The sequence below is a fragment of the Adiantum capillus-veneris genome, chromosome 23, assembly GCF_014529385.1.
Source record: "Adiantum capillus-veneris isolate H3 chromosome 23, ASM1452938v2, whole genome shotgun sequence".
Classification (NCBI taxonomy): domain Eukaryota; kingdom Viridiplantae; phylum Streptophyta; class Polypodiopsida; order Polypodiales; family Pteridaceae; genus Adiantum; species Adiantum capillus-veneris.
Genome location: NC_140953.1, coordinates 109,003,245 through 109,030,746, shown reverse-complemented (window position 1 = coordinate 109,030,746; position 27,502 = coordinate 109,003,245). Strand labels below are relative to the sequence as shown.

The 27,502-nt window shown below is 44.0% G+C and overlaps 1 protein-coding gene across 1 annotated transcript in view; it reads left to right on the top strand.

Annotated features, from left to right (window-relative positions):
* Positions 1-25,957, top strand: part of NIG (NSP (nuclear shuttle protein)-interacting GTPase) — a 29,028-nt gene extending 3,071 nt beyond the window's left edge. The window contains exons 7-14 of the mRNA XM_086496349.1: positions 21,856-22,329; positions 22,489-23,004; positions 23,121-23,276; positions 23,401-23,493; positions 23,592-23,678; positions 24,448-24,607; positions 24,698-24,749; positions 24,845-25,957. Of these exons, the coding sequence (XP_086352475.1) occupies positions 21,856-22,329; positions 22,489-23,004; positions 23,121-23,276; positions 23,401-23,493; positions 23,592-23,678; positions 24,448-24,607; positions 24,698-24,749; positions 24,845-25,328 (2,022 nt within the window). The 3' untranslated portion in view covers positions 25,329-25,957. The remainder of the gene's footprint in view (positions 1-21,855; positions 22,330-22,488; positions 23,005-23,120; positions 23,277-23,400; positions 23,494-23,591; positions 23,679-24,447; positions 24,608-24,697; positions 24,750-24,844) is intronic.
* The last annotated feature ends 1,545 nt before the right edge of the window (positions 25,958-27,502 follow it).

Genomic DNA, 27,502 nt, shown 5'->3' with positions numbered 1-27,502 from the left:
TCGCGCGATACTTGAACTTTAGGAAAGTTTGCAATGCTAGCTTGTTTAGGCGGCGTCGAAAGCGATAGAATAATTTGTTGCGGCTCCAATGCTCTAACTTTGTTTATGATCTCAGGTCACCTTCTTCAAGAATCTCCGATGAGGAATATTTCTGAAACCACTTCACACACAAAGCCATATATATATCCTTTCCTTGTCGAAAGACTAAAAAAGGACTATTCTACCTTAATGACTCTGCATGCAATGCAGATGAACAAAGTGACGAAGTGCCAAACCGTTTGCCAAACACATGCCAAAAATGTGATCTAAACTTGACTTGTTGTCCTAAACCTATTAATTGTGGCAAATCACAACGGAAATGCCAGTGTTTGATAGATAATTGTCCTCGTGCTTTTTCTGTGACTGTGTCGTGCTAAGGAATTAACATGCAAAATCTATTGACAAAACGGGCAATCGTGAAACATTGTGAATTCCTTGAATGCAAACTCTCTATCTTTCCTAGAGTGATCTGCAGACATCTGTGCTCATCCGTGAGTGAATCATGTGCATTGTACAATACGGTATGCCTATGAAAAGGGAACACATAAAGATGGTGACGAAAATACAAAGAGATCGTCACAAATGAGAAACTCGAATAGTGCGTATTGACTAATCATGTGATCAAGAAATACTTCTCGAATGGGTTCTTTGGACCTCGACTCGAGAGTCAATATTGGTCTTGCATGACTGATCGTATCTGCAATGAGGTTAGCTTCAGTAGAAAGACAATTATCCAAACCACCAAATTTGCTCACAAGACTGGAACCATCTAGCTGGACGGTCACCCCAAGGTGTACACGATACAATCTGGAGCAAAGTGAAGGCTTGATGATCCTTATGAACAATCACAGTTCTATCATGCAAAAAATGCGTGTCGTGCTTCGGAGAAGACATGACAGCAAGAGAGTTTTTTCATGCAATGGCTCATGCTTTTCTAGACTGTGGGACTGTGTATTGAGAGAGACTATGATACCTATCATTTGTGGTACTTTCTTTGACAACATTATCGTTTTTTCCAAGAATGAAGCAAAACACAGACACCACTTGTTGCAGGTTTCAGGCACCGCAGAAGCATAAATCGCTTTTAAATGTGAGAAGGAGCGATTTTTCCTGAGATATATTTCTTGGGACACATCGTCTCAACAGAAGGGGTAAATATTAACTCAGTCAACATTGAGACTATTGGCATGGTTTGAAGAATGTTTATGAGGTTCGATGTAACAAACTTGGACACCCCAAGTCAAGATTCTACCGCGACACAACAGAGATTTACTTCAAAAAAATTCACAAGAGACGATATGGCCCGACATAGTTCCGTGCCAAGAGGTATTGGCCCTCAAGACTGACGCTCCTTTCGGTATTTATTTTTATATTAATCTTTGAGCAAAGTACAATGAGTTCGCGGTGCGGGTGCTCACTCTTAGACTCTGCGTCCAGATGCTCTGAGAAGTGAGCCCCGAAGGCCACTTATAAAGGTTACAAGGGATGCTAAAAGCAGAGCCCCAAAAGCTTCAAACTCAAAAGCAATAGTTCTCAAAAGTAATTGTTTCAAAAATTTGGAGTAAAAGCAGTCATCATAATTCACGGAATTTTCGTACAGCTGTCAACGCAAATTGCGGGCGTGTTCGTATAGCCTGCCACGTCAATTTGTTAGCGAAAAATCTGGGTTTTTGTACAACCGCCACGTCAGCCTGTTAGTGCCGTCCGTACAGTCTGTCCATACTCCCACATCAGCAGTCCACGTGTGTGTGACCGGGGACCTTCTACATCATCAGTTTGTGACATACCCCCCTCTTGAAAGAATTGTAAGCCCTTGATTATGCCTGCAAAATAGACAGAGGTCAAAGACTGTAGTAGTGGACATTGATTGTTAGTACCGACGCACTAGACACGCCACATCTAGCACTTGTACAAAACGATAGTCACATCACTGGACATCACAGGACATCAGGACATCACATGACAACTCACATACAAATTCATTCCAAATCTCAGACCATGATCAATCTGCAACGTATTTAGTAATCGCATCTAGGCCTAGCCGGGACCTCGGGGATGCTCGATTAACTAATTCTTATTGCAATCATGTCTATAAAGATTTATGAGACCGAAATGCTGTAGTCATTTCGTCTTTTAGTTCCTGCACTCAAACAAGTCAAGTACAAATCAATCATTGTCATTTTCGGGAATTCTAGTCATAAAGTCAATCAACAGAATACTATTCAGCCCTTTAGTATCCCTGAAATCCAAAAGGGACATCAGTGACTATTCAAAATCGGGGTAATCCGTTGACAAAGGAGCGGAGTAACTCCCCTCTTGTGCAAAACCCGTTGCACTAGATTCACCCTTGCTGAAATAGGGGTACCAAATGCTTCAAAGTAAAGTTCCAAAATCTGAGGAGTATCTGCTAGGTCCTCCTCCTCCATCCACTTCGCATCCAATGTAGGATAGTTCTTGAATTTAACCAAGAACCGCCCTAATCACTTTACCTTTAATCTTTCTGTCCTTGTGTGCCAATATCTTCTCGAACGAGTATCTTCTTGCTTTCCTCCACTTTGGGTTGCTCATCTGGCTCCCCATCATCGAGCACATCGCCTTTAAAAGGCTTCAATAGACTCACATGAAATGCGTTGTGAATCTTCCAATTATCGGGCAACTTCATTCTAAAGTAGACATCATTTATCTTTTCTTTTATCTGGAAAGGGCCATAGTATCCAATGCTAAGCTTTGGAAAAAGCCGCTCCTTTCCCTTTTTCTTTCTTAGGCGTGCCTTCTCAAAAAGTAAAAGCACCCAATCGTCTTCCTTTAATTTCAAATCGCGATGGTGTCGATCTGTTGCCTTCTTGTGTCTTTCGTGAGATTCCGTTAAAGCCTCCCGGACCCTGGCAAAGGTAATGCCCAAGTCCCTCGTGTACTGGTCGGCTTCAAAAATCTTATCTTTCGTGCTAAGGAAGGGTGGAACCTTCGGAGCACCTTCAATGATCTCAAATGGCGCCTTCCCTTTCGAAGAGTGGATCGTGTTATTGTAGGCAAATTCCACCAAGGGCAATTTTTTTTCCCATTGAGTCTTCTAATCAGAAATGCAAGACTTCAATAAATCTAGTACGATTGGATTTGCAATCTCAAATTGCCCATCCGTTTGTGGATGAAAAGATGACGAGGACTGCAACCGTGTGCCCATGTTTTCCCAAATAGCCTTCCAAAACAAATTCGTGAATCGGGGATCTCTATCAGAGACTATTGTCTCATGCATGCCATGTAGTTTCAAAATCTGTGCAATGAACAGTCTCGCTAAATGATCCGGCTTGATTGTTTTTTTCATTGAAATGAAGTGAGCTTGATTGCTAAATCTGTCGATGATAGTCCTAATGCCATCATGCCCACTCCGTGTCTTTGGAAGATCAAAATGGAATCCATAGCAATACTTTCCCAAGGGCGGGTGGGAATGGGTAAAGGGTGTAACAATCCTTGTGCTTTATGCCTGTCAAACTTGATCTTTTGGCATACCAAGCAACTGCGTACAAAGTAGTCCACATCTTTCTTTAGCCTCGACCAAGAGAAGCAACGCTCCACATCTTGCAAGGTGGTGTCGATGCTGTGTTGACCGGTAAAATGTGGACAATGGCACTCAGTCATAACCTTTTCCCTCAACGGTTGTGTAACACGCAACATCATTTTCTTCATCAAGTAGCCATCCCGTATGGAATATCCCACTACTACCTCCCCATTTTGTATTCGAGTGAATACATCCGAAAAATCTGGATCTGTGGCGTATTGATCAACCATGTCCTCTGTCACAAGGCGGGCACCACGTGCCGATAGAAAAGAACAGACTGAACAACTTTAAGCACTTCAAATAACAACTGAACTGAAATGGAGAGAGAGACGACACGCGACACAGAGTGGCGGAATTCCACCCCAGAGAGTATTGGCCCCAAACCTTGGCGCCCCTTTCGGTATTTCTTTATATTGTATCAACACAGTACAAGCCGGTACTCAAGACTCTGCACCTTCGTACTGAAGCATGCCAGAGAATGAGCCCTAGCCTCATATTTAAAGGCCCTTGGCCTGAAAAGCAGCTATAGTAAAAAGCCTTTAAAACTCAAAAGCTTCTGGTTCAAAAGCAAAGCCAAAAAGCAGCCAGCGTAATTTACGGAAATCCGTACAGCCTGCCACGTCATCATGTTAGCGCAATTTTTGGAATCTGTCTGTTGCCTTAGGGTTAGGGTTTCTGCAGTTTTAGGGTCAGGGTTTTCAAAATTAGGGTTTGCAGGTTTAAGGGTGATGTGGCCGAGGGGCCTAAACCCTAATTTTTGTCAAAAACCCTAATTGTTGAAACCCTAATGCTGAAAACCCTAACCCTAAAACCCCATTCTTTAGGCTTTGACACGTCAGCAATTTGTTACATCCTCGAAGCTTCTACGATGAATCGCGGAAATAGCCAAGACCAACAACTTCCGAGACACAAACCATTTGCCACCAAGTTCTTTTGTCCCTGAACTGTGACAAGATGTTAGCCCACCCCATTTGCTTTTCTGAAAGCTGCTTTTGTGACGAAGTAACGTAAACTCTGATGATCAGTAAAGATTGTGAAATTGGCTCCGAGTAGGTAATGTCGCCACTGAGTAAGAGCATGGATCATTGCCAGTAGCCCTTTCTCATAAATCTGTGCTGTCAATTTTGGCCTCGAAAACAATCGGCTTTCATAGGCAATCACATGGCCTTCTTGCATTAAGACCGCTCCTAGACTACGACCACAAGCATCACAATATCCTTCAAATGACTTTTGCAAATCCGATAAAGTTAATACTGGTCCATTTCTCTATCAGTGTCTTAAAGGCAGGTGCCTGTGTGGGTCCCCACGAGAAAGGGACTCCTCCTTGTGTCAGAATGTGCAAAGGGGAAGCTACCTCTACAAACTTTCGAATGAACCGTTGGTAGTAAGAACACAAGCCGAAGAAGCTTCAACTTCATAAACTTTCTTCAAATCTGGCCAATCTGCAATAGTCTCAATCTTATTTTATGGTTGGGGAATGTTATGATCAACCGGTTGATTCCCTTTATCCTTTCTTTCCTTGTGCCCTGGGACGTGCGGGGAGCCTCTTTCGCTTTCCCTGTCCTTTGGCGTCATAGTCAATCTTCGAAACCCTAAGACGCACTATCATCTGATTCCGCTTTCTCTGGAATCCTTCGATGAACTTGCATATGGTTCCCTTAGTTCATTGGAACCGTTTGATTCTCTAGAATCCTGTGACATGGCAGCTGCTAACCTTAGTTGTTGGTTTCTTTTTGTTTAATTTTTGAGACCCTCTTCTTGAAGTTGCAAATGGTCGGAATTGGAATGTGAACGATAGTTTCACCCGCAAACGGGAAGTTGGTCGGCACTGGAACTCGTAAAGTAAAAGGATGTCTAGGCTCAATTTAAGATCATGTAGGTCCCCCTGTCGCAGTTAACAAGTTGGTGGATACTAGGACGTGAACTCAATAAAGGCATAAAGTCAAGGTGGGATCACCAACTGAAAGTATCCGATAGTTGGGCCACATTGCAACTTTGGATGCGGTCCCAATGAGGATAGATGGTCAAATGACCAGTTGGAGCTCAACGGAAGCATCCCCTAAAATTTAGGGAATTGCTACTTTGTTCACGAAATCTATTCGCGTCATTAGCTTCAGAATGAGAAGGGGAACATTTTATTACTCTGTTGCAATGTCAACTGATGCACCAGTTGAGAGATTTTTAAGCAGGAAGCCCAATGCGGGGAAATTGCATGCATGAGTGCCAAGTGGCACTTTTTGGCCAATTTACCAAGTTTGGGAGAAGAGAACTCGTAACTGACTTTTTGGAGCAATTTTGGAGGCTGATAACTGTGATTTTCAGCCATTTCTCTCCATTTTTGAGCTTCCCATGACTTTACCTAGGACCAAGGAGCTCATTTTCAGCATTGGAAGGCATCAGATGCGTGTTTACAGGGCTGTTTTGTTGCGTTTTCAACGATACGCAGGTTTTGGCAGCCATGGAAAACTTTCCCTTTTGCATCTATTTGTTCACAGATGCATTACAGGTAAAGCGCAAAAGAGAGGGCGCTCGATTTATGCTGGGGGGATGCGTCATTGAGAATCTGTCTCACAGGTTAAGAGCTATGGAGTGCCTTCTTTCCACTCTATGTACAATGTGGTGCTAGCAGTGATGCCCTGCACACTACACACTGCTCTCTCTCCCCCCTACGTGCAATTATGTGATGCCCCATAAGAGGGCTCTTCATTTGGCTGATGTACAGCTGTGTGGTTTCATGCTTTTGTGCTGAGGCAAGAGCCTCCTTGAGCAGGAACAAGGGTAGCTAATTGCTACTCCAAAGTAGGTACTCCAAAAAGTTGGCCTTGGCTCCTCCATCAAAGAAAAATGAGGGCTTCTTGATCTTTCACTTTGCCCCAAGGTCGGCAAAGTTTTGTACTTTCGTTCATTTGATTCGGTTTGGGCCCCACTCAATGTGGTACCAGTTTTACTTTCATCTTTCCTTTTCTTCCGCACTTGGCTGTTGCTCTGTGACTCAAGTTTATCTTCTGGTGGTCCTCTGAGTTTTGGTCCATCTCTTTCTGCGTGTATATGTTCCGCTTTTCTCCACTCGTCTGTCCTTTCGGCTTCCCTCCCTACTTGAGAGGAGAAGCAATGGCTATTTGCCATCTTGAGTAAATCTTATCAATCGGGTGATTCTTGAGGTGTTTCGCCAATCTCGGGTCCCTGAAGTACTTAATCAATCTATTCACACATGCCAATCTGGAATTCGCGTTTGTACTTCGTTTTGGCGAACTTGTCCGACTTTTTTTTTTTGCCCCAAATCTTCCTTCTTTTCTATAGTTTTCGCGCCAAAGTTTCAACTTTTCTTTGCCTTCCCACTGGGAGGTGTCATCTTTGTCAGATTATTCACGAGAACCCATGTGTAATTTGGGATTCTTTATGGCTTTATGTCCTGTAAGACAGAGCGATGAAGATGGGAGTGCATCCGATGCGCGATGTATGAAGGGTGGGAGTGGCTAATAAGTCCGGTGTCGAGGCACGAAGATTCTTTCCCAAAAACTGTGTACGTTGCAAAAAGGATCGGATCCTCCCTAGAAGAAGAATCTTGACTTGGGGTGTCCAAGTTTGTTACAGTGGTATCAGAGCACAGAAAAGTCGGGAGTCGGGACACGAAGATTCTTTCCCAAAGTCTGTGTGCGTTGAAAAAAGGATCGGATCCTCCGTAGAAGAAGAATCTTTCTGTGCTCCGATACCACTGTAACAAACTTGGACACCCCAAGTTTGTTATGGGCAGTGATACACGCTCTTACTCAGTGACGACACTATTTACTCGGAGCTGATTTTACAGTCTTTATGGATGATCAGAGTTTACGTTACTTCTTGTTATAGAAGCAACTTTCGGAAAAGCAGATGCGATGGGCTAATATTCTGTCACAATTTCACTTTGAGATTGTCCATGTTTAGGGACAAAAGAATTTAGTGGTGGATGCATTGCCTAGAAAGCCCTTGGTTTTGGCTATTTCTGTCACAAACTGATGACGTAGCAGTGCTTGGACACACACACACACACATTGATTGGTTGCTGTACGGAAGCCTCTGATTCGCGCTGACTGCTGACGTGGCTGTTCGGATTTGCAGATCGCGTTGATAGTGTTGACGTGGCAATGCGTACGGATTTCTTGCTTTTACGTTGACAGTAGTTGTACGGGATCTCGCTTTTAGCGTGGCAGCTTTTGGGTCAGTTTGCTTTTGAGTTTGAAAGCTTTTGGGGTCTGCTTTTAGCATCCCTTGTAACCTTTAAATTAAACCCAAGGGGCTCACTCTGCAGAGCATCTGGATGCAAAGTCTGAGAGTGAGTACCCGCGGGATGGTTGTACTTTGCTCAATGATTAATATAAAAGAAATTCTGAAAGGGGGGCTTGTCTTTAGGGCCAGTATCTCTTGGCATGGAACTACGTCGAGGCGTGTCGACTCTCTTTTGATTTGTGAATTGTTTTGAAGTGAATCTCTGGTGTGTCGCTGTAGAATCTCGACTTCGGTTGTTGCTAAATTGGCTTTATCTTATAGAAAAATAATTCTAAATGAATTATTGGATTTATAAGTGAGGGTTTTCTCGCTTGGAACACCAAGGAAAAATAATTCTAAATGAATTATTGGAATTTTAAGTGAGAGGGCTTTTCTCACTGGAGACATCCGAGTACAGAGTATTCCTAGTGCGTCATTTAAAGTAATGACGGGAACACTGAGAACGGGAATATCTGTAAGGCTATAACAGACTTGGACACTCCAAGTCAAGAATCAACCGCGACAGCACCAAATAACCACTTCAAAACAATTCACAGATCACAATAGATTTGCACTGGCCCGGCGGAGTTCCGTGCCTAGAGATATTGGCCCCAAAGACTTGCGCCCCTTTCAGTATTTCTTTTTGTATTAATCAATCATCAAAGTACAAGAGAGCGGTTAGGGTTTCACTCTCAGACTCTGCGTCCAGATGCTCTGAGAAGTGAGGCCCTCACCACTAATTTAAAGGTTACAAGGGATGCCCAAAAGCAGAGCCCCAAAAGCTTTTAAAATCAAAAGCATCAGTTCTCTCTCTCTTAGAGAGTCTTTTCTCTTTTTTTTAAGAAAAAAAAAGCAAAAGCAAAATTCGCGTCGCTCATCATTTTCCAAATTTTTTTTTTATAATAATAATCCGCCTCCGTGATTTCCGGAATTTAGGGTTTCTAGCAAAAATTAGGGTTTGGAGGAATTTTAGGGTTTTTGACAGAAATTAGGGTTTCTGCTATCCGCCACGTCATCACTTTGTGACATACCCCCCTCTTGAAAGCATTGTAATCGACCGCGATTACGCCTGCAAAACCGACAAAAGCAATAAACCGTCTTAGCAGACACTGACTGTTAGTACCTACGTACTAGGAACACACATCTAGCACATGTACAAAATCGACAGTCACATCACACGACATCACAGGACATCACCAGACATCACAGGACATCACATGACATTCAACATTCATTCGGATCTTAGACCATGATTTATCGGCAATGTAGCTAGCAATCACATCTAGGTCCAATCGGGACCTCATCGATGTCCGATTGACTAACCCCTATTGCAACCATGTCTATTCGAGATCAAGTAGACCAAAATGCTGCAGTCATTTCGTCTATCAGTTCTTGCACTCACAAGAAGTCAAGAACAAATCAGTATCATAATCAGGAATTCCATTTCATAAAGTCATCCAACAGAATAGTGTCAGCTCTCAGTATCCCTGAAGCTCAAAGAGACATCAGTGACTTTAGTATCAAAATCGAGGCATCTGTTGACAAGGGAGCGGAGTAACTTCCCTCTTGTGCATCCCACTGCACCAGATCTTCGGCCAAGCTGAGTTCTGGGTTCCGTTTGGAGTAGACTATGCTAAACCAAAACATCGAGGTAAAGTTTCACAATCCGAGGAGTATCTGCTAGGTCCTCCTCCTCCATCCACTTCGCATCAAATGCAGGAAAGTTCTTGAACTTAACCAAGAACCGCCTTCGGACTTTACCTTTCTTCGTATCATTATGTGCCAAAATATGTTCAGGAATCAGGGACAAGGATCTCCTCGTTTTCTTCCACTTCGGGTTGCTCATCAGGCTCCCCATCATCAGGCACATCACCCTTAACAGGGTTCAAGAGACTCACATGCAATGCATTATGAATCCTCCAAGTATCTGGCAGTTCCAATCGGAAGGAGACATCATTTATCTTGTCAGTAATCTGGAAAGATCCGTAGTATCACATACTAAGCTTTGGAAAAAGTCTCTCCTTTCCCTTTTTCTTTCTTAGGCGTCCTTCTCAAAAGTAAGAGCACCCAATCATCCTCCTTCAGTTTCCAGTCGCGACGATGGCGATCCGCTGCCTTTTTCTGTCGTTCTTGAGACTCCTGCAAAGTCTCGCGAACCTTGGCAAAAACCGTATCCAAATCTCGCGAATATTCATCCGCTTCAAATTTCTAATCTTTCGTGCTCAGGAAGGATGGAACCTTCGCATGGCGTCTTCCCCGGCCGTCGAAGAGTGTATCGTGTTATTGTAGGCAAATTCCACCAAAGGTAAGTTCTTTTCCCATTGAGTCTTCTGATGCGAGATACAGGACTTCAATAAATCTAAAATCACTGAATTGGCAATCTTAGATTGCTCGTCAGTCTGCAAGTGGAACGATGACGAGAACTGCAACCGCGTGCCAATGTTCTCCCAAATTGCCTTCCAAAACAAACTCATAAATCTGGGGTCTCTGTCGGAGACAATCGTCTCAGGCGTGCCATGTAATCGGAAAATCATCGTGATCATTCTGTATTCTCAGGAGATTAAAAAAAATGAAATCCATTTCAATATTTTCCCAAGGGCGGGTGGGTATGGGTAAAGGCTGTAACAATCCCTGTGCCTTATGCCTGTCAAACTTGACCTTCTGGCATACCAAGCAACTGCGCACAAACTCTTCCACATCCTTCTTCAGTCTCCGCCAAAAGAAATCTCTCTCTACCCCTTTCATGGTGGTAGTAATGCCGCGGTGACGTGTAAAAGGTGGACAGTGGCAATCAGTCATAACCTTTTCCCTCAACGGCTATGTAACTCACAACATAGTCTTTTTCATCAAGTAGCCTTCCCGAAGGGAGTATCCTGCTACTGTCTCCCCATCTCGTATCGTGTGAAAATATCTGCAAAATCTGTATCTGTGGCATACTGATCGACCATATCCTCGAAGCTCCTATGATGTATCGCGGAAATAGCCAGAACCAACGGTTTTCGAGACAAAGCATCTGCCACCACATTCTTCTGTCCTTGCACATGGACAATCTGGAAGTGGAACTGTGACAAGATGTTCACCCACCACATCTGCTTTTCCGAAAGCTGCTTCTGTGACAAGAAGTAGCTCAAACTCTGATGGTCTGTAAAGACAGTAAAATCCGCTCCGAGTAGGTAATGCCGCCACTGAGTAAGAGCATGGATAACCGCCAAAAGCTCTTTCTCATAAATCTGTGCTGTCATCTCTGGCCTAGAGAACAAATGACTCTCGTAAGCTATGACATGGCCTTCTTGCATCAAGACCGCACCCAGACTACGACCACAAGCATCACAAAATACTTCAAATGACTTCTGCAAGTCCGGCAAAGTCAAATCTGGTCCTGTAGTGAATTTCTCTTTCAATGTCTGAAAGGCAGTCACCTCTGTGGGTCCCCACGAAAAAGGTACTCCTTTCTGTGTCAAGGTATGCAAAGGGGAAGCAACCTGTGCAAACTTTCGTATGAACCGCCTGTAGTACGAACACAGTCCCAAGAAGCTTCTAACTTCATGGACATTCCTCAAATCGGGCCAATCACGGATAGTCTCTATCTTGGCCGGGCCCATTTGCACTCCTGCTGCTGACACAATGTGTCCCAAAAAGTGTATCCATGGTAGGAAAAATTCACTTTTCTTTGCATTAATCACTAGCGTGTGATCTCGTAATGCCTAAAAGACTTGAAGCAGATGATCTCTGTGTTCTGCCTCATTCTTGGAGAAAACAATGATGTCGTCAAAGAAAGTGCCAAAAAAAAAAATAGCCTGTACTCTCGAAAAATCCTGTCCATCATCCGGTTAAATGTCGCAGGAGCATTGGTTAAGCCAAAAGACATCACCAAAAACTCAAATAACCCAAAAGTCGTCCGAAAACCTGTCTTGTAGACATCTCCTGGCGCTATCCTGATTTGATGATATCCACTCTTCAAGTCAATCCTGCTAAAGCACGAGGATCCCTGTAACCTGTCGAGTATATCATCGATCCTAGGAATCGGAAATCTGTTCTTGATGGTGATTTCGTTGAGAGTGCTATAATCGATGCACATTCTCCAAGATCCGTCTTTCTTCAAAACCAACAACACTGGAGAGCAATACGGTGAAGTACTAGGCTGGACAAGACCCTTTTCCAAGAGGTCTTTCACTGAGTTCATAATCTTTTCATTCTGTACTCGGCTCACACGATAAGGTGGCCGATTCGGTGGCATGCTTCCAGATATCAGATCAATGGTATGATCTTCAGGTCCTCTCAAAAGCAATCGGCATGAGCGTGGAGAAAAAAAATCTTGGCGTTCTTTTCTTCAGGTCAAAACATATTCAACTTTTATCCATCGTTCAGTTCTCCCAAAAGAATGAGTAAGAAAACTGAAGTTCATCAAGTACAATCTCTAAGCCCTTCATTTATTTATCAAAGTCGCTTTCTCGGGGTAGTCAACCACGGCGTAGTTCTTGTCTTACCAAGGGATCCCGAGTAGAAACGTCACTCGCGTGCCCTGAACACCCCTGTCATTGCAATCAAAGTTTGCCAATGCTCGGTGTAATGGCAACATCCCATCCGGGTGCCTGTCGAACTACCTCTGCCTGTGGCGTCAGTCTGTCGGGCGTAATTCCAAATCGAGCCGCCAATTCCAAGTGAAAAGAAGTTGGCCTTGGCTCCTTCAAAAGAGCTTCCTGATCCTTCACTTTGCCCCGAAAGCGGCAAAGTTTGTACTTTCATTCATTAGATTCGGTGCAGGTCCCATGCCATGTGGTACCAGTTCTGCTTTTCTATCTGCCTTTTCTGCCACATTCCTCAGCTGCTCTCGAACTCTCAGACCTGTCGTCGTCTTTATCATTATGTTCTTTCTGTGCCTTATCAGGGCACTTTGCGGAAATATGTCCATGTTCCCCGCATCGAAAGCACTTCCCCTCTCTGATGAAGCGAGCTCTCTCCTCAGGAGTAAGCTTGGGTCGTGCATCCTTTTTTTTCTCTGGGTTGCTCTTGTTCATTCTACTTTCATTCCCAGAAGTCTGTTCGGCTCGTTGTGTCATGGCCTCATCTGTGGGGTAGGTCAGACTGCCAGAGTGAATGGCAAAGCCCCGCTTCGCATGACTCATCAACTCCTGAATAGAAGCTGACTTCTGTTCCAAGCAGTGATCTCGGATCTCTGTAGGTAGACCCAAGGTAAACCGCTCAATCTGTTCTCTGAACGAGATCTTCTTGAATAAAGAGGTGGGTAGAAAAGAGCTCCAGAATCTTTCACAATAAGAATTCACTGTATCGCTCTTGGTCATCCGGAGATGGTTCCAAGCAGCTCGTATATCTCGCTCAAACTCTTGAGTCAACCAAGAAGAAATAAAAAGCCTCTTGAATTTCAGCCATGTAACTGGCACAGTCTTGCTTAATAGAAGCGTGGACCACCAAGTACGAGCATTCCCCTTAAAGTAAGAGGCAGCTCTCCGAATCTTGGAGTGCTCTGAATAGCGTCCTCCCGCGAAAGCGATGTCAAACTGCTGTATAAAAGACAAAAGCCTTTGAAGCATCTGAGTATCCTGAAAAGTATCAAACTTGATCAAGAGGCCACCTTCCTTAAACTCTCGGACTTTCTTGCTTTTATCTTCGAGAAAGTCATACTGGTTGGCTTTGTAAAAATTCTTCTTGTTCGCATAAAACTTTCCGTCATTGGAATCTGAGCTGTCTGTAGACGAGTCTTCAGTAGAACTGTCAGTCTCTGGGCGAGATTTAGCCTTCTTTGCCTTTCTCTTGCCCTTTCCAAAGCGTTGCTTCTTGCTTCGCTTTTTACCTTTTCTATCTTCTTCGCTCGAATCCGAGGAGCTAGAAGAACTGTCAGAAGAAGAAGAAGAAGAACTGGGTAGGTCTTCAAACTTGACGCGCTTCTTCAATTTCTTTGCCTTGTCAAATGTCGACCGACGACCCAAATATCCCGGGAAGTCAGTGCCTTTCTTCTGCTTTTTGCCGTGCTTTTTGGCTTTCTTTTGCGTGTCAAAAAGCTGAGCAATCCGTGCATCAACCACGTTCTCCAGTTCCTGCTCCGTATATTTTCTTGGAGGCAGAAGGTTTCTTGAGAGCGGGTTTCGGGAGTGGTGTTGTGGTTCTGTGCCACTCCATCTGTACCTCCTCCAAAGAGGTCTGGTTCATATATTTTGCCATCTTCGGGTCCTTGGCAAAATTGAGCATCATCTTTGTTGCATCGCCCATCAACTGGCGACACTCCATCTCTCGCCGCTCTGCCTAAGTAGGCCAAGGCGGGCCGTACTCTCTGCCGGAATCTTTCTTGTGATCCCTGCCCGCATCTCCAAATGCAGAGGGAGTCGATTGATCATTGCCTGAAGCCATAGGTGCCGCGGAAAAAAATTCGGGGATCGGATTTCCCGTAGAAGAGAAATCGGCCGTGCTCTGATACCACTGTAACAGACTTGGACACTCCAAGTCAAGAATCAACCGCGAAAACACCAAATAACCACTTCAAAACAATTCACAAATCACAATAGATTTGCACTGGCCCGGCGGAGTTCCGTGCCTAGAGATATTGACCCCAAAGACTGGCGCCCCTTTCGATATTTCTTTTTGTATTAATCAATCATCAAAGTACAAGAGAGCGGTTAGGGTTTCACTCTCAGACTCTGCGTCCAGATGCTCTGAGAAGTGAGGCCCTCACCACTAATTTAAAGGTTACAAGGGATGCCCAAAAGCAGAGCCCCAAAAGCAGAGCCCCAAAAGCTTTTAAAATCAAAAGCATCAGTTCTCTCTCTCTCTTACAGAGTCTTTTCTCTTTTTTTTTATAAAAAAAAAGCAAAAGCAAAATTCGCGTCGCTCATCATTTTCCAATTTTTTTTTTTTATAATAATAATCTACCTCCGCGATTTTCGGAATTTAGGGTTTCTAGCAAAAATTAGGGTTTGGAGGAATTTTAGGGTTTCTGGCAGAAATTAGGGTTTTTGTTGTCTGCCACGTCATCACTTTGTGACAAAGGCCACCAGGAACGGGTACTTCTGATACGTCACATCGGATGGGTGACAGGGAGCATCGGAAAGAAGTATCCGACCATCCGGGAACGGACATCTCTGATGCGTCATAGGATGGGTGACATAGAGCATCGTGAAGGAGATTGTACCGTACTTTCGTGAAGGAGATTGTACCGTAAGTTCGGTAGGAAGTGACTAGGTGATGGGTATTCCTGATGTGTCACAAGGTGGGTGATGGGTGCATCGGAAAGGGAATATCCATAGTCCAGAGGAAATTCCGAACTGTGTTAGAATTGTGCACAAGGAAAAAGCAAGCACTTGAATGACGATGGGTTCAGAGGAAACTTTGAGGAAAAAGGGATGCTTTTGAGAAAGCGGAATTGCTTTTCGGGAAAGCAAATGCTTTCCCGTGAGGAAGTCTATGTATGCATTGCAACTGTGCGTGTGATTGCATCCAGGGACGCTTGGCAAGTGCAGTGAAAGCATTGTTTTTAACTTATAAGGTTTTCTTGACAAGAAGTTTTTGGACAGATTCAGACCATTTTTAAAGGTGACCGGCCGCCCACTTAATAAGTGGGCAGCCATCTGATAAATAAGGCAACAGATCAGCCAGCGTTTTCTCTCTCTCTTTTTCTGGCAGAACAGCGGAAAAAAAATATTTTTTTTTTGAAAAAAAAAAAAAACGACCGCGATCTCTACGCGAGCAGCTATTCGTGCCCGTGGCTAGGAGCTATAAAAGCATCGCATGCCCTCACTCAGAGGGGAGGACCAATCTTTGCAAGGAGGAGATGTTGCTACAGATTTCAGCCGTAAAGAAGACGTTGCCGGTGATGCCCATGGCTGCCCCAAGTGTACCAGATGTCGCCAAGACCCAGTGCGTGAGTTCCCTCGCGAAGAAGTGCCTACGAAGCGTGTTTCCATCGCGACAAGTTGCTGTTTTTCTCTGTTTTCAGCCCATAAACGTCGTAGACGGGGCTGATTTACGAGAAGGAACCCGAGAACACACCTCTTTTGTGTGTAGGATTGGAAGAGAGGATTTTCTATGGAGAGATCTCTTCCGGGGAATTGCTTTTCGAGAACGGAGTTGCGTTTCGAGCGTCGAGACTTTGAAGGTAACGATTTTCATGTTATGAACTCTGAGTATTTGTTTGCAGGTGTACTTTCTCTTAGTGAGGGAGTAGGAGCAGAGGAAGGTATGAGCCTCTGCAGGAGAAAAAGCGCTCTGAGGAACTAGAGCCATATCAGCCCAGGGGTTTCGTACCCGAGTTTGGGAAGTAGATCGACGGATCGGAGAGAGGTAGTCTCTCAAGTTGTGATCCGGAAGTTGGGATTCCCGAGTAAGGACTTCGTGTCTGGGAAAGCAGAGTCGTTCTGCGGGAAGAGGACTGTGGAAAGAGAGTTGGAAAAGAGTTGGAGGGATGCCATGTCCTGAGTTTAGAAGGTGAGATCCAGAGGTGAGAACCTTGATTCTCGAGGAATTGGAATAAGGAACGGAAGTTCCTTGGAATAGGGTTTTGCCCTAGGAATCGGAAGCTGAGGCTTCCGGGAACCATCAAGTCTTATTCTAGAACGAACGTGGTAATACGTTCGGTTCAAGTGTGCTTGTATAGACTTCTGCTCAGTAATAAAGATACTATTACAGGGGGGGGGGGGGGGGGGGGGGGGAGGGGGGACCAACCCATCTTCTGGTCCCCAGTACTGTGTCGATCTTCTCACTCTCCATCTCTCTCTCTATTTATTTCTCTCTATATCCTCTGGCTTCAGTAATAAGTGATAAATCCTATTTATCCGAATGTATTTTATATTGTTATGCGCTCTCGTTTGTGACAGTTGTCCAAGTTTGTTACAGTGGTATCAGAGCACGATCGATTTCTCTTCTACCGGGAAAATGGATCCCTTTTTCTCGCGACACTTAATGATTCCGACAAGAATCATTCGACCTCTTCTACAACCGTTGAGATAGGAGTACACCGCAAAAGATTTAAACAAAGTAACAGAAGAAGAGTACGAGCCACCTGGGCCTACTCAGCATGAACTCGAAGAGATGCAACGTCGACAACAGGTTGACAAGTGCACAAAGCAAATGCTTCAGTTTGCTAAAGATCCACAGTTTGCAAATTTTGTCTCAATGATCTATGGCTGAAGTGCATACTCAGTGGCAGAAAGCCATCAAACCACCAATCAATCTGATTCAAACCGGCAATCAAGAAACCTCCTTCTTCGAGGATGTGTCACAAACTGATGATGTGGCATCCTGCAGGAACCCCATAACTGCGTCGTAAGGTTGACTGTATGGATAGTCCTCGTGGCAGCTGTACGGACGTTGGAATATACGCTGACTGAATGCTGACTTGTCAACCCGAAAATTGCAGTGCAAAAAAGCTGACATGCTGACGTGGCAATGTATGGATTGTCTTGAAATTACACTGGCTGATTATAGCAGCTTTCAGGACAATTGCTTTTTGAGAGTAAAAGCTTTTGAGTTTAAGTGCTTTTGTGGCTCTGCTTTTGGGAATTCCTCGTACCTTTAAATAAGTGGGCAAGGCCTCACTTCTCAGAGCATCTGGACGCACAGTTTGAGAGTGAGCACCTACCCGCTCTCTTGTACTTTGAAGATAGATTAATACAAAAAGAAATACCGAAAGGGGCACCTGTCTTTGGGGCCAATACATCTGGACACGGAACTACGCCGGGCCGTGTTGACTTTGTAAACTGTTTTGAAGTGAATCTTTGCTGTGTCGCGGTAGAATCTTGACTTGGGGTGTCCCAAGTTTGTTACATCAGTATTAGAGCACAGAAAGATTCTTCTTCTACGGAGGCTCAGATCCTTTTTGCAGCGCACACAACTTTTACATATTTTGCAAAAGAATCTTCGTGGCCCGAGACCTCGGACTTACTAGCCACTCCCGCACTTCATACATCGCGCATCGGGCGCACTCCCGTCTTCATCGCTCTGTCTTACAGGCATACAACCATAAAGAATCCTAGATTACACATGGGTTCTCGTTAAGAATCTTACAGAGATGACACCTCTCAGCGGGAAGGCAAAAAGAAGTTGAAAATCCGACGTGGGAACTGAAGAAAAGAATGAAGATTTGGGCAACTGCAGATTGGCATATGTGTGAACGAGCGACGAGGACAAAAAGGGCAAAAAGCGAAGCAAAGAGAAAAGCTTCGGAAAGAGCAAGGAAAAGGCAAAGAAACTCAGATTCCGACCAGTTTTTGATAGCTCTACGGAGGAGACATCCTCTGACGGTTCGGACTCCGATGACCACATGTTTTATGCGAAGAAGAACCACTTCTACAGAGCCAACCAATATGACTTCCTCGAAGACAAGAGCAAGAAAACAAAGGATTTTAAAGAAAGTAGACAATCGATAAAATTTGAATCCTTTTCTGGATTCTGAGAAGCTCCGAGAGCTTTGGCCTTCATCCAATAGTTTGTCATAGCCTTCTCTTGAGGGCACTACTCAAAGCGCTCCAAGATTAGGAGAGCTGCATCTTTTCTCAAAGGAAATGCTCGAACATGGCGGTCCACTCTTCTCTTGAGGAAAGAAGCTCCAGTTAAGTGGTTGAAATTCAAACGGCTCTTTATTTCTTTTTGGCTAACCCGGGAGTACGAACGGGATGTAAGAACCGCTTGGAGCCATCTTCGGATAACCAAGGGAGATTCCTTGGACGCTTATTGTGAGAGGTTTTGGCCCTTGGGACTCTTTTCTACCAACCTCTTCATTTAAGAAGGTCACCTTTAAAGAATAGATTGAGCGATTTTGCTGCGGACTCCCTACAGAGATCCAAGATTACGTTCTTGAACAAAAGTTGGATTCTATTCAAGAATTAATGGGTCATGCGAAATGGGGTTTTTCGATATATTCGGGGAATTTGACTTACCCCACGGATGAGATCTTGACTCAAAGGACCAGACAGATCTCCAACAATGAAAGTAGAAAGAAAAAGAGCTCCCAAGGAAAGAAGGATACACGACCCCGAATGACTCTTCGAGAAAGGGCTAACTATCTCTGTCACGTCACACATCCCAACCCTATGTGTCCGTGGACAAGCTACACCACAGCAGGGTTTAGTCAGTTCAGTCAAGTCTAGATTAGCAGTGATTTGGCACTTTTGTGAGTCTATTCGTAGACCGTGCATACCCAGTCACTTAGCTTAGATGCATATCCTCCGGTTGCACACAGCATGATCATCGGAATTCCCATCAGAATCCATTAGCATCAATTAAGGGAATTTTCCAGTGCATTTAGCCTATTTTCCTATTTATTGGTATTTTCACTTATTATTTTTAAGTGACTTTCCAACAAAAGTAGGTAGGGCAATTTTGCTAAGTTAATATATAAGCAAACCCAAGTTAGCACTTTCTGGCAAAAGAGGCAGCACGAGCTTCCCGCTCAATAGGCAACTTCTCAGCAATACTCCCCATCATCAAGATCCATCGCCATCCTTGCCTAGCCTTGGCGTTTTTCCACAGCATCAGCATTGCCTTGAAGCTTCCACCTTCTGGCGCATTGTCCCCCCTTGCATGATCGCCCTACAGTGCCATTTCAGCCAGCGTTTTTCATTTGCAGAAAAGCCTCAGCTTCAGCAGCGTTTTTCTCCCCAAAAACGCCAGCAAGTCCTCAGCCTTCCCAGCGTTTTTCAGCCCCCACACTAACGCTAGTAGATCCACAGTTTCAGCCTTGAAGAAAACGCAGATTTCAGCCCTTTACAAACGCAGATTCTTAGCAGAGGAACAGTAGCAGATCAGCCCCCGTTCAGTTGCAGAAGTCTCCCCAAGTTTAGCCTCAAAAAACGCAGCCAAAACAGTCATTTTCAGCCACCGAAACAGTCCCCGAATTCAGTGATTAGAAGCCTACAGATTTCAGCCATCGAGTCGTCGTCGTCATCACCGTCGTCGTCGTCATCGGCATAGTCCCATTGCATCAGTCCATTGCATTCGCATTGTACACCTTTGTGCAATCAAAGTAGACCACTCTCGCCGACGAGAGTGGGGCCTTCGGAGGAGGGTTTTACAACCTCTCGGGTGTCGTATCTCTCCTCTCTCCTTCTCTCAGTCTCATTCACTTGCACGCACAATCCATTCACTTTGTTCGTGATCACATCACTCTACAAGACGCAAGGCTCTCTCCTTCCCTAAGAACTAAAAGGAACCTTGAGCAATAAAGATCACTAATCTTGAGAAAAACCAACATTCATTCCGTTGCACCTTACAATCTCAAAGTGGGGAAGTCTTTTGGTTGCGGGGAACAAGGGCACATCTCCGCAAAGTGCCCCAAAAAGGCACAACATGGACAGACTGAAGATAGGTCAGAGAGTTCTAGAGTAGTAGAGGAACGTGGCAGAAAAGGCAAGATGAACGCAAGAATAGTACCAGATTGCATGGGTACTGACCCAAGCCAAATAGATGAAAGTACATAACTTTGCCGAGCTTGGGGCAAAGTGAAAGATCAAGAAGCCCTTATCTTTTTCAATGGAGGAGCCAAGGCCAACTTCATTTCACCTGAATTGGCGGCGCGGCTCGAGATTACATCCGACAGGAGGGGACCACCAGCAGAGGTAGTTCTAGCGGTGCCCGGATGGTATATAGCCATTACACTTGTCATTGGCAAACTTCGTTTGCGTTTTCAGGGGGTATTTAGGGCACGAGGACTATTACATCTGAGCCTTTGGAATGGTCCTAGGAGTCCCTTGGTACCATAAGAACAACGCCGTGGTCGACTATCGGGTCAAGAAAGCAACTTTGACAAATGAAAAGGACTGAATAATTGGACTTGATGTAAAACTAAAGGGCGAGTCCGTCCCTTTTGTATCGGCTTCGGCCATTTCCAAATTAATGAAATCTAGTCTTTTTGTTTACTCGATCTATTTGAAAGAGTTAAATGATGAACACAGAACGAACATGTCTGAACTGGACAAAGAACGCCAAGATTTTCTCCACTCACATGCTGATTGTTTCTTTGAAGGCTTGCCAAGCGAGTTACTTGTCACAAAGTGATGACGTGTGTCACCAGCGTGTGACTACTATCTATCCTTTTTGTTGATTTCTTTCTTATTATCTATTTACTTTCACTTTTTGGAAACACCCCTCGGGAAATCTAACTGCCCTGCATTGCATAGCTAGTGTGGAACTGTCCAGAGGGAGTCTAGGCCTGAAGAGGACAAGGACTATGCTTAGCCAAGTGGGGTCATTGACTAGCCAAACTGGAATCCTTTGTTACAGAGGCTACATTTCAGTTCTGGGTGTCGTTGCAGTGTACAAAGAGGGTCAGATGACCTAGAAAGATACAATGGCAGCATCTCCTAAAATTTAGGGAACTGCTATTTTGGGACTTGAAAATGTGTTTGCGTCATTACCTCCGGAATGACAAGGGGAACATTTTCTTACTCTGCCGTGAAGTCAACTGGGCTTTGTAGAGAGTCGAATAATGATTTTTATAAGAGGTTATATGCATTCTATGATTAACAATCTTAGATTTTGAAAAACAAAATTTCAGTCATAGAATGCATATTACCAAAAAGTATCCAACGTGTCTCGAAACTAATTTTGAAAACTTGGCTAACGGAAGGAAGTCTGAGCTTTACATATTAGATGGAATGTCTGATTTCTACTAAATGAGTTTCTGAAGTAGCTGGTCTTATGACACTTAAAACTATCCTGCTAGTGTTTGGATTTGAAATGAATGTCTAAAGTGTGATTGCACAATAGTACTATTGTAGCGTTAGAATGAGAGAGTCTGCGTACATAGTTGCAGGGTTGGAATGAAAACAAGAGCCCATCATGTTATTGTTTTGGAGTTTCTCAGTAAGGAAATCATGGCTCATTGTTTGCTTAAGTAGGACCTCGTGATTGGCTATAATAAAAAAAGGTTTTGTTTTTCAGAGTGAATATGGTGATTTATGGGTGCTTGCAGTTTTTTTTTTGTTTGTGTGCATATACCCCCATTTACAGGTGTTTCTACACGTATTTTGTGTTTTAGAATTTAACAAATCGAATGGATATGCTTACAGGGAGATCGAGAAGAAATATACGACCGCCGTCCAGAGCCTCGACCGAACTATCGTGCAGATTCCAGAAGTCCTCCTTATGAAGATAGGTATGATGATCGTGGACGACGCTCAAATGCTGGGTATGAAGACCGTCGTCCAGAAGAGCGAGGAGCACGTTTTGATGAGAAGAGAAGCCCTGCACGGTTTGAAAGTGATAGAAGTAGGTATGAAAGAAACTACAATGATGGCCGTCGCTATGATGAAAGGCCTCGTTATGAGAGTCGTGATAGACAACCGTATGATGATCGCTACAATGAGGGCCTGGATAGGCGGTTTGAGGATCGCTTTGCGAACGACAAAGTCAGTAGAGGTTATGGTAGTAGTAGCCCACCACCGCCTATACGGCCTGTGAAGGAGATACTTGGTGAGGATGTTCCCCCACTTCGAGTTGAAAATCATGGAAGCCAAGTCAATGGTGGTCGAGACGGCTCTCAGGTGGGTCTTCTTCCTCTTATTCTCGTTGTTGGCTGTGGGACATTATCCATGTAACGCCTACTGCCATAGGTGTATGTTGTAACACAAGCAATTTTTATTCTGATGGCGTTTTGTTTTCACAAGTTTGGAAGTGACTCCTAATTTTTTTCTGAAATAAAGGATGGTCGCGGGCAACGATTTGGCTCATCCAGTAGCTTTGGATCTGTTGATGGGAATATACCAGCTGTTGCCCCAGTTGTGAAAAGAGAGGATTCTACAAGCTTAATTGACTTCTCAGCAGAGCCTGATCCTCCAGCTCCAAAAGAACAATCTGATCCTTTTGGCCTGACTGTGGCCCAATCAGCAGCTGACAATTCAAATAGCACTGGCTGGGCCACTTTTGAACCAGCTGCCCCAGCACCTTCCTTAGGAGCTTCGGCCCAAGTTCCAGCAGTGCCATCTATTCAGGGTCTCTTGGGAGGTTTTACTAATTCTCCTTTGGGTGCTGCAGCCCAAGCTCCAGCAGCATCGCCTGTCCAAAGTCTCTTGGGAGGTTTTGCAAATCCTACCAATGTAGGAAATGGAAATATACAATGGGCAGCACAGTGGACTGCTCCTGGAGCTCCATCAGTGGATGCCAGTACTAACAGCTGGTCATCTCTTGCAGGTCCATCTGCTCCGACAATGAGCTCTCAGGTTGAATTTTTTGGTTTTTCCATGTTCACTTTTCTTCTGGTTCTTTAGTGCAGCATACAAGGTTTATTTAAGAAACTGTTGAAAATTTTGTGTGCGCGCACGAATGTGTTTGCCAGCCCTGGAATGCCTTTTCAACAACCGGCAGTGAAACAAGTTCTCTTCCAGTTCCACAAGGATCTAGACCGCTTGACTCACAAATTGCAAGCAATTCAACACCTGCAGCAGCCCAGGTTGTACAGGCCCAGCCGTCTGGACGAAAAGAATTACCTGAGGTAACTCCGAATACTTGAAGCACAGGTTTTTTCCCACCTGGAGGCAATCTCATCAGACTGCTCACTACTACAAGCAGCTCACCATAGCTTTGTGGTCTATAAGCTTTGTCTTTTTTGGTTGCAGGACATTTTTGGCAGATCAATTTCAAGTGTTCATTTTCCTGGTGGCCAATCTTTCACTACACAATATCCACCAATGGATGGTATGGGATTGATGGTAAGGCATTTGTCACATTAGTCCAGTCCTTCAAGGAGGACAGTGAGGCACAATGTACATGTTTGTTGAAAAATAAGCCCGTTGTGTATTTGTCACAGCCATCTGGGAGTTATGGCCAACCCCAAAAATCCAGCAATCCTTTTGATCTTCCAGGCGATTCCGGTGCTGGTCAAATTTCTGGAGAGGTAAATGTTTGCTCATTTGACCATTATCGGTATGCTGAAGAGTACTTCCTGGTTTTAACCAACCTTATTATGTCTTGTTGTTGGTGCATGTCTCTGAGCAGTGTGGAGATGATTGAATTTCTTTTGCAAAGACTAAGAAACACGTCTTACTGTGTCTTTTAAGCTCCAAGCCCTTTCTGGTCAAACCTTTTTCTGCATATGACTAGGCCATCTAGGTGCTTAAGCATGGGAGTCTGAAGACTGTCTTATGTACAAGATGAAACCAGACCAATTTACGGAGTGCTTTGGCTCGGTCCAATCTGAGTAGTCGCTAATAATCCAGCACCTCAAGTAGAGGCAATGAGCAGCTCTAAGGTAGTACCTTAATGATAGTACGATCGCCTATGTTCAGTGTCTAGATGAGATTCAAATGAAGGGAGCACCACTATTCCTCATTAATTGTCCCGTCACTGGGGCTGTGAGTAATTCCTTGATTTTTGTTCTTGGTACAAGCTGAAAAGGCAATGTTGCTAGTAGCTAGCTTGCTAATGCTTTTGAGGACTCAAGAAATTCAGTGAAAGAAATCTGGGTGAAAGTCAACATGGATGTGGCTGGTAGGATTGGTTTGCCTTTCGTGTTTCCGCATCAGTGGCATTCTGAGGGAGAGCTCATGTAGTTGCAATCGAATTGACTTGGTAGTTTGTGCTCTGATTTTGGCCATCTTTATTAAGGTTTTGGTTTTGACTAGTTATGCGTTTGTGCTAGTTTTCAAAATCTTTGTGTTTCACAGTTCCCTAGCCTTTCCTCGATGCATGCGGCACTTCCAACATTTAATATGGGGCCGAGACCGGCACCTGGACCAGGATTTGGGGCTTATGGCCCTCAATGGAGTCAGCCAAATGTAATGAATCCTCCTCAAGTATTGTGGAATTCAGCTTCTATCCCTTCAGGTCAAGTCGTCGTATTTTGCGAGCAAAGCTTTGAAATTTTCTCTCCCCCCTTGAGGGTATAACACCACTTTTTCCTTGGACTGAATACAGAAGGCGGCCCTTTTTTTTCTCAACAGCCACAGGCGGTGTTACCACAAGGAATGTAAGTAAGGCTTTAGTTTCGCAAAACTTCTTCAACTGTAATTTACTGAGCTCTGTTGATGAGGTTGATTCAAAGAGAGGTTTTTGGTATTGCAGGCAAGGCACATTGGGATCGTCACTGGGAGTTAATATGCCCAGAACTTCCCTGGGAATAAATGTGCCTGGAAGTTTTCCAAGTAATCATAATCCTAAACATGGGGCAGAACCGTTTTTCTCTGCTCCAATTCAGTCATTACCATCGCAGAATTCCTTTGGAGGAGCAGACTCCATGTTTACTGCTCACGGGGCACCTGGTCAATTCTCTCATCAAAACCCTGTAGGACCGGGCGCGCTTGGAAATTTTGCGAGCACTGACTCATTCTTGGCTGGTTCAGTCGGTCAACATCGTCTTCTCTCACAAAGCTCTCTTGGATCATTGAGCGGCCCAGGTGCAGATTCTTTTTTTCCTACCCAACCAGGGCAGCAGCTTGTTTCGCACAGCTCCCTTGGATCTCTAAGCAGTATGACAGGCACCGACACACAGTTTTCTGCGCAAGCTGCCCAATTTCCGACCCACGCTGTTGGCAATCCGTTTGGTTGATGGCTTTCTTCAGTATGTTGGCTATATTGTTATTTAATAGCATTTTCGTGGTGATCCCTAGGTATTTGGGCATTGGCCAGTCTCAGCTGAAGCAAGATTATATGAAGTAAACTGTGAATTCTTCCTGCGGTCATCATGGTGTATATGAAGGTGGAGGCTCTGCTCGTTTCCTGCTGTTTGTTCATATGGAGATAAGGTACCCCGCTCTTTCGACACCCGCTCTTTCGACAAGTTTGAGGGTATAAGCCTTGAGAGCTTACCGGATTTCATAAACGGACATCTTACGAGGGGAGCTGTTGCTGCATCCTGCCAGTGTATATTGTTATCGACTGAGTAGCTGTACCTCTCTCAGGTGCCAATTTTCCAATTGCTTTCAGCAATGAGTTGATGAGTTTTCTGGTGGCTTGGGATCATTACAAAGCTGCACCTGTATTTGTATGTTAGAGTGGGAAAGCTGCAGGAACGCAAGCCTTAGCAAAGATTTGGGATTCACAACCCATGCTTCAGATCACTACATAATTTTGCTCGTATGGTGTGTGGTTGTGCATTAGGACAGGCTGAAATTTCCCAAGTTTGTTGTCTAATTTATATCAACTTTATGTAAAGGAGTAAGAATTTTTGGAGAGCGACTTAAGGAATGCGTGTCATTATTCTGTGTTTTTTGAAGGTGCCATTATTATTCTGGCACCTCTGGGAATTGTAGTTAAGGTTTTTGCGGGTCAAATCTTTTTCTTCTGGGGTCTACTAAGTAATTTCTATTGGTATTGACTGTTGGATTCTGTAATCCTAGGTAAAGTGCTAAAAAAGGGTTTAGTTTGAATTCAACTGGCTTATTAACTATTTTAAAACTGGGCCCTTGTTTTAATGTCTACAGTTTATCGCAAACTGGCTATTGTGGTTTAGCTTTTAACAAATATGGATGTGCTATTCTGTATAACCTTCCATCCTTTCCTAATTTTCTCTGATTGGAGTGTGAGACCAGTATTATACGAGCTTATATGAGATGTAATCTCTCTCTCTCTCTCTCTCTCTGTGTGTGTGTGTGTGTGTGTGTGTGTGTGTGTGTAACCAAAGTGCTTTTATGATATCAAGGAATGTTACAAAATGCAAGGGTCCAAACGAAGTTCGTAAAGGGTCCAAATGAAGGTCCTGACCAAAGTGTAGTTCTCTCTTGTGAAGGGCACAATGGGTCCCATTTGATATGGTGGTTGGTATTGTACCTTCATAAGTAGGGCATTTGCCATTGCATCCTTATAGGAAGCTCAGCTCCTATGTGAAAGGTGTGAACCTTTACATGATCTAGGAACAATTCATTAGGAAGCCAAGATGAGTGAGTCTGCAATCAAGGACTTTTGCGAAGGCTCGTTGTTGTGGGCAAAACATCCTAAGAGAGAGCAAAAAAAAAAGACTGTTAGATATGGGTCTCTTGCTAATATAAAGTAAGAAGACATGATGTGCATGAATGGCTTGAAACGAGTTCCCTATATGTTCTCCTAGTTTAGGTAAGAAACCAGCATGGTTGGTCCACAGTACTTCGGCACTGGTGTTTGCCAGACCTAGCATGGTTGGTCCAAGAATGGCTTTAAGATTGATGATGGATTTGAAGAAGTACAATTCCTTCTTTGTGAGAATTTAATGGAAATCCATGCCCTTTGGAATAGTAGTGAGCTTTCGCATGCAGCTCAGTTTTGTATGCTCATCAAAACTGGCATTTTATTGGAGAGTTTACTTTGGATGCAGCTTGTAAACTGGTGACCTAATCCATGGATGTGCTTTCTAGGGATTATTTTGATTGGAAGTGGAAGACTTTATCATCATAGGGTTCTTCTCAAGCCAGGCGCAATCCCATTGCGACCCAATGGTTTATGTATGTATGCACATGCTAAAGAGGGATTGAACATAGTGGGGTTGTTGGATTCAGAAAATGCAATGCTTCTACATTATTAATCCTTTTTCCTTACCTTGTATTGATACTAGCTAAGTGATGTTGTAGATTACGAAATTCATCCATTTGTGGATGCCTCTAATTGATATAATCAAGCTCAACTTGCTTTAAAGGATTAAGCCAATATACATCTTGATTTTGCACAGTAATGTGGTGTGGTCTTTAAAATGCACCAAGCATATTTTGATAGTCTCTTCATGATATTTTTGGACCTTTCATGATGCTTCTG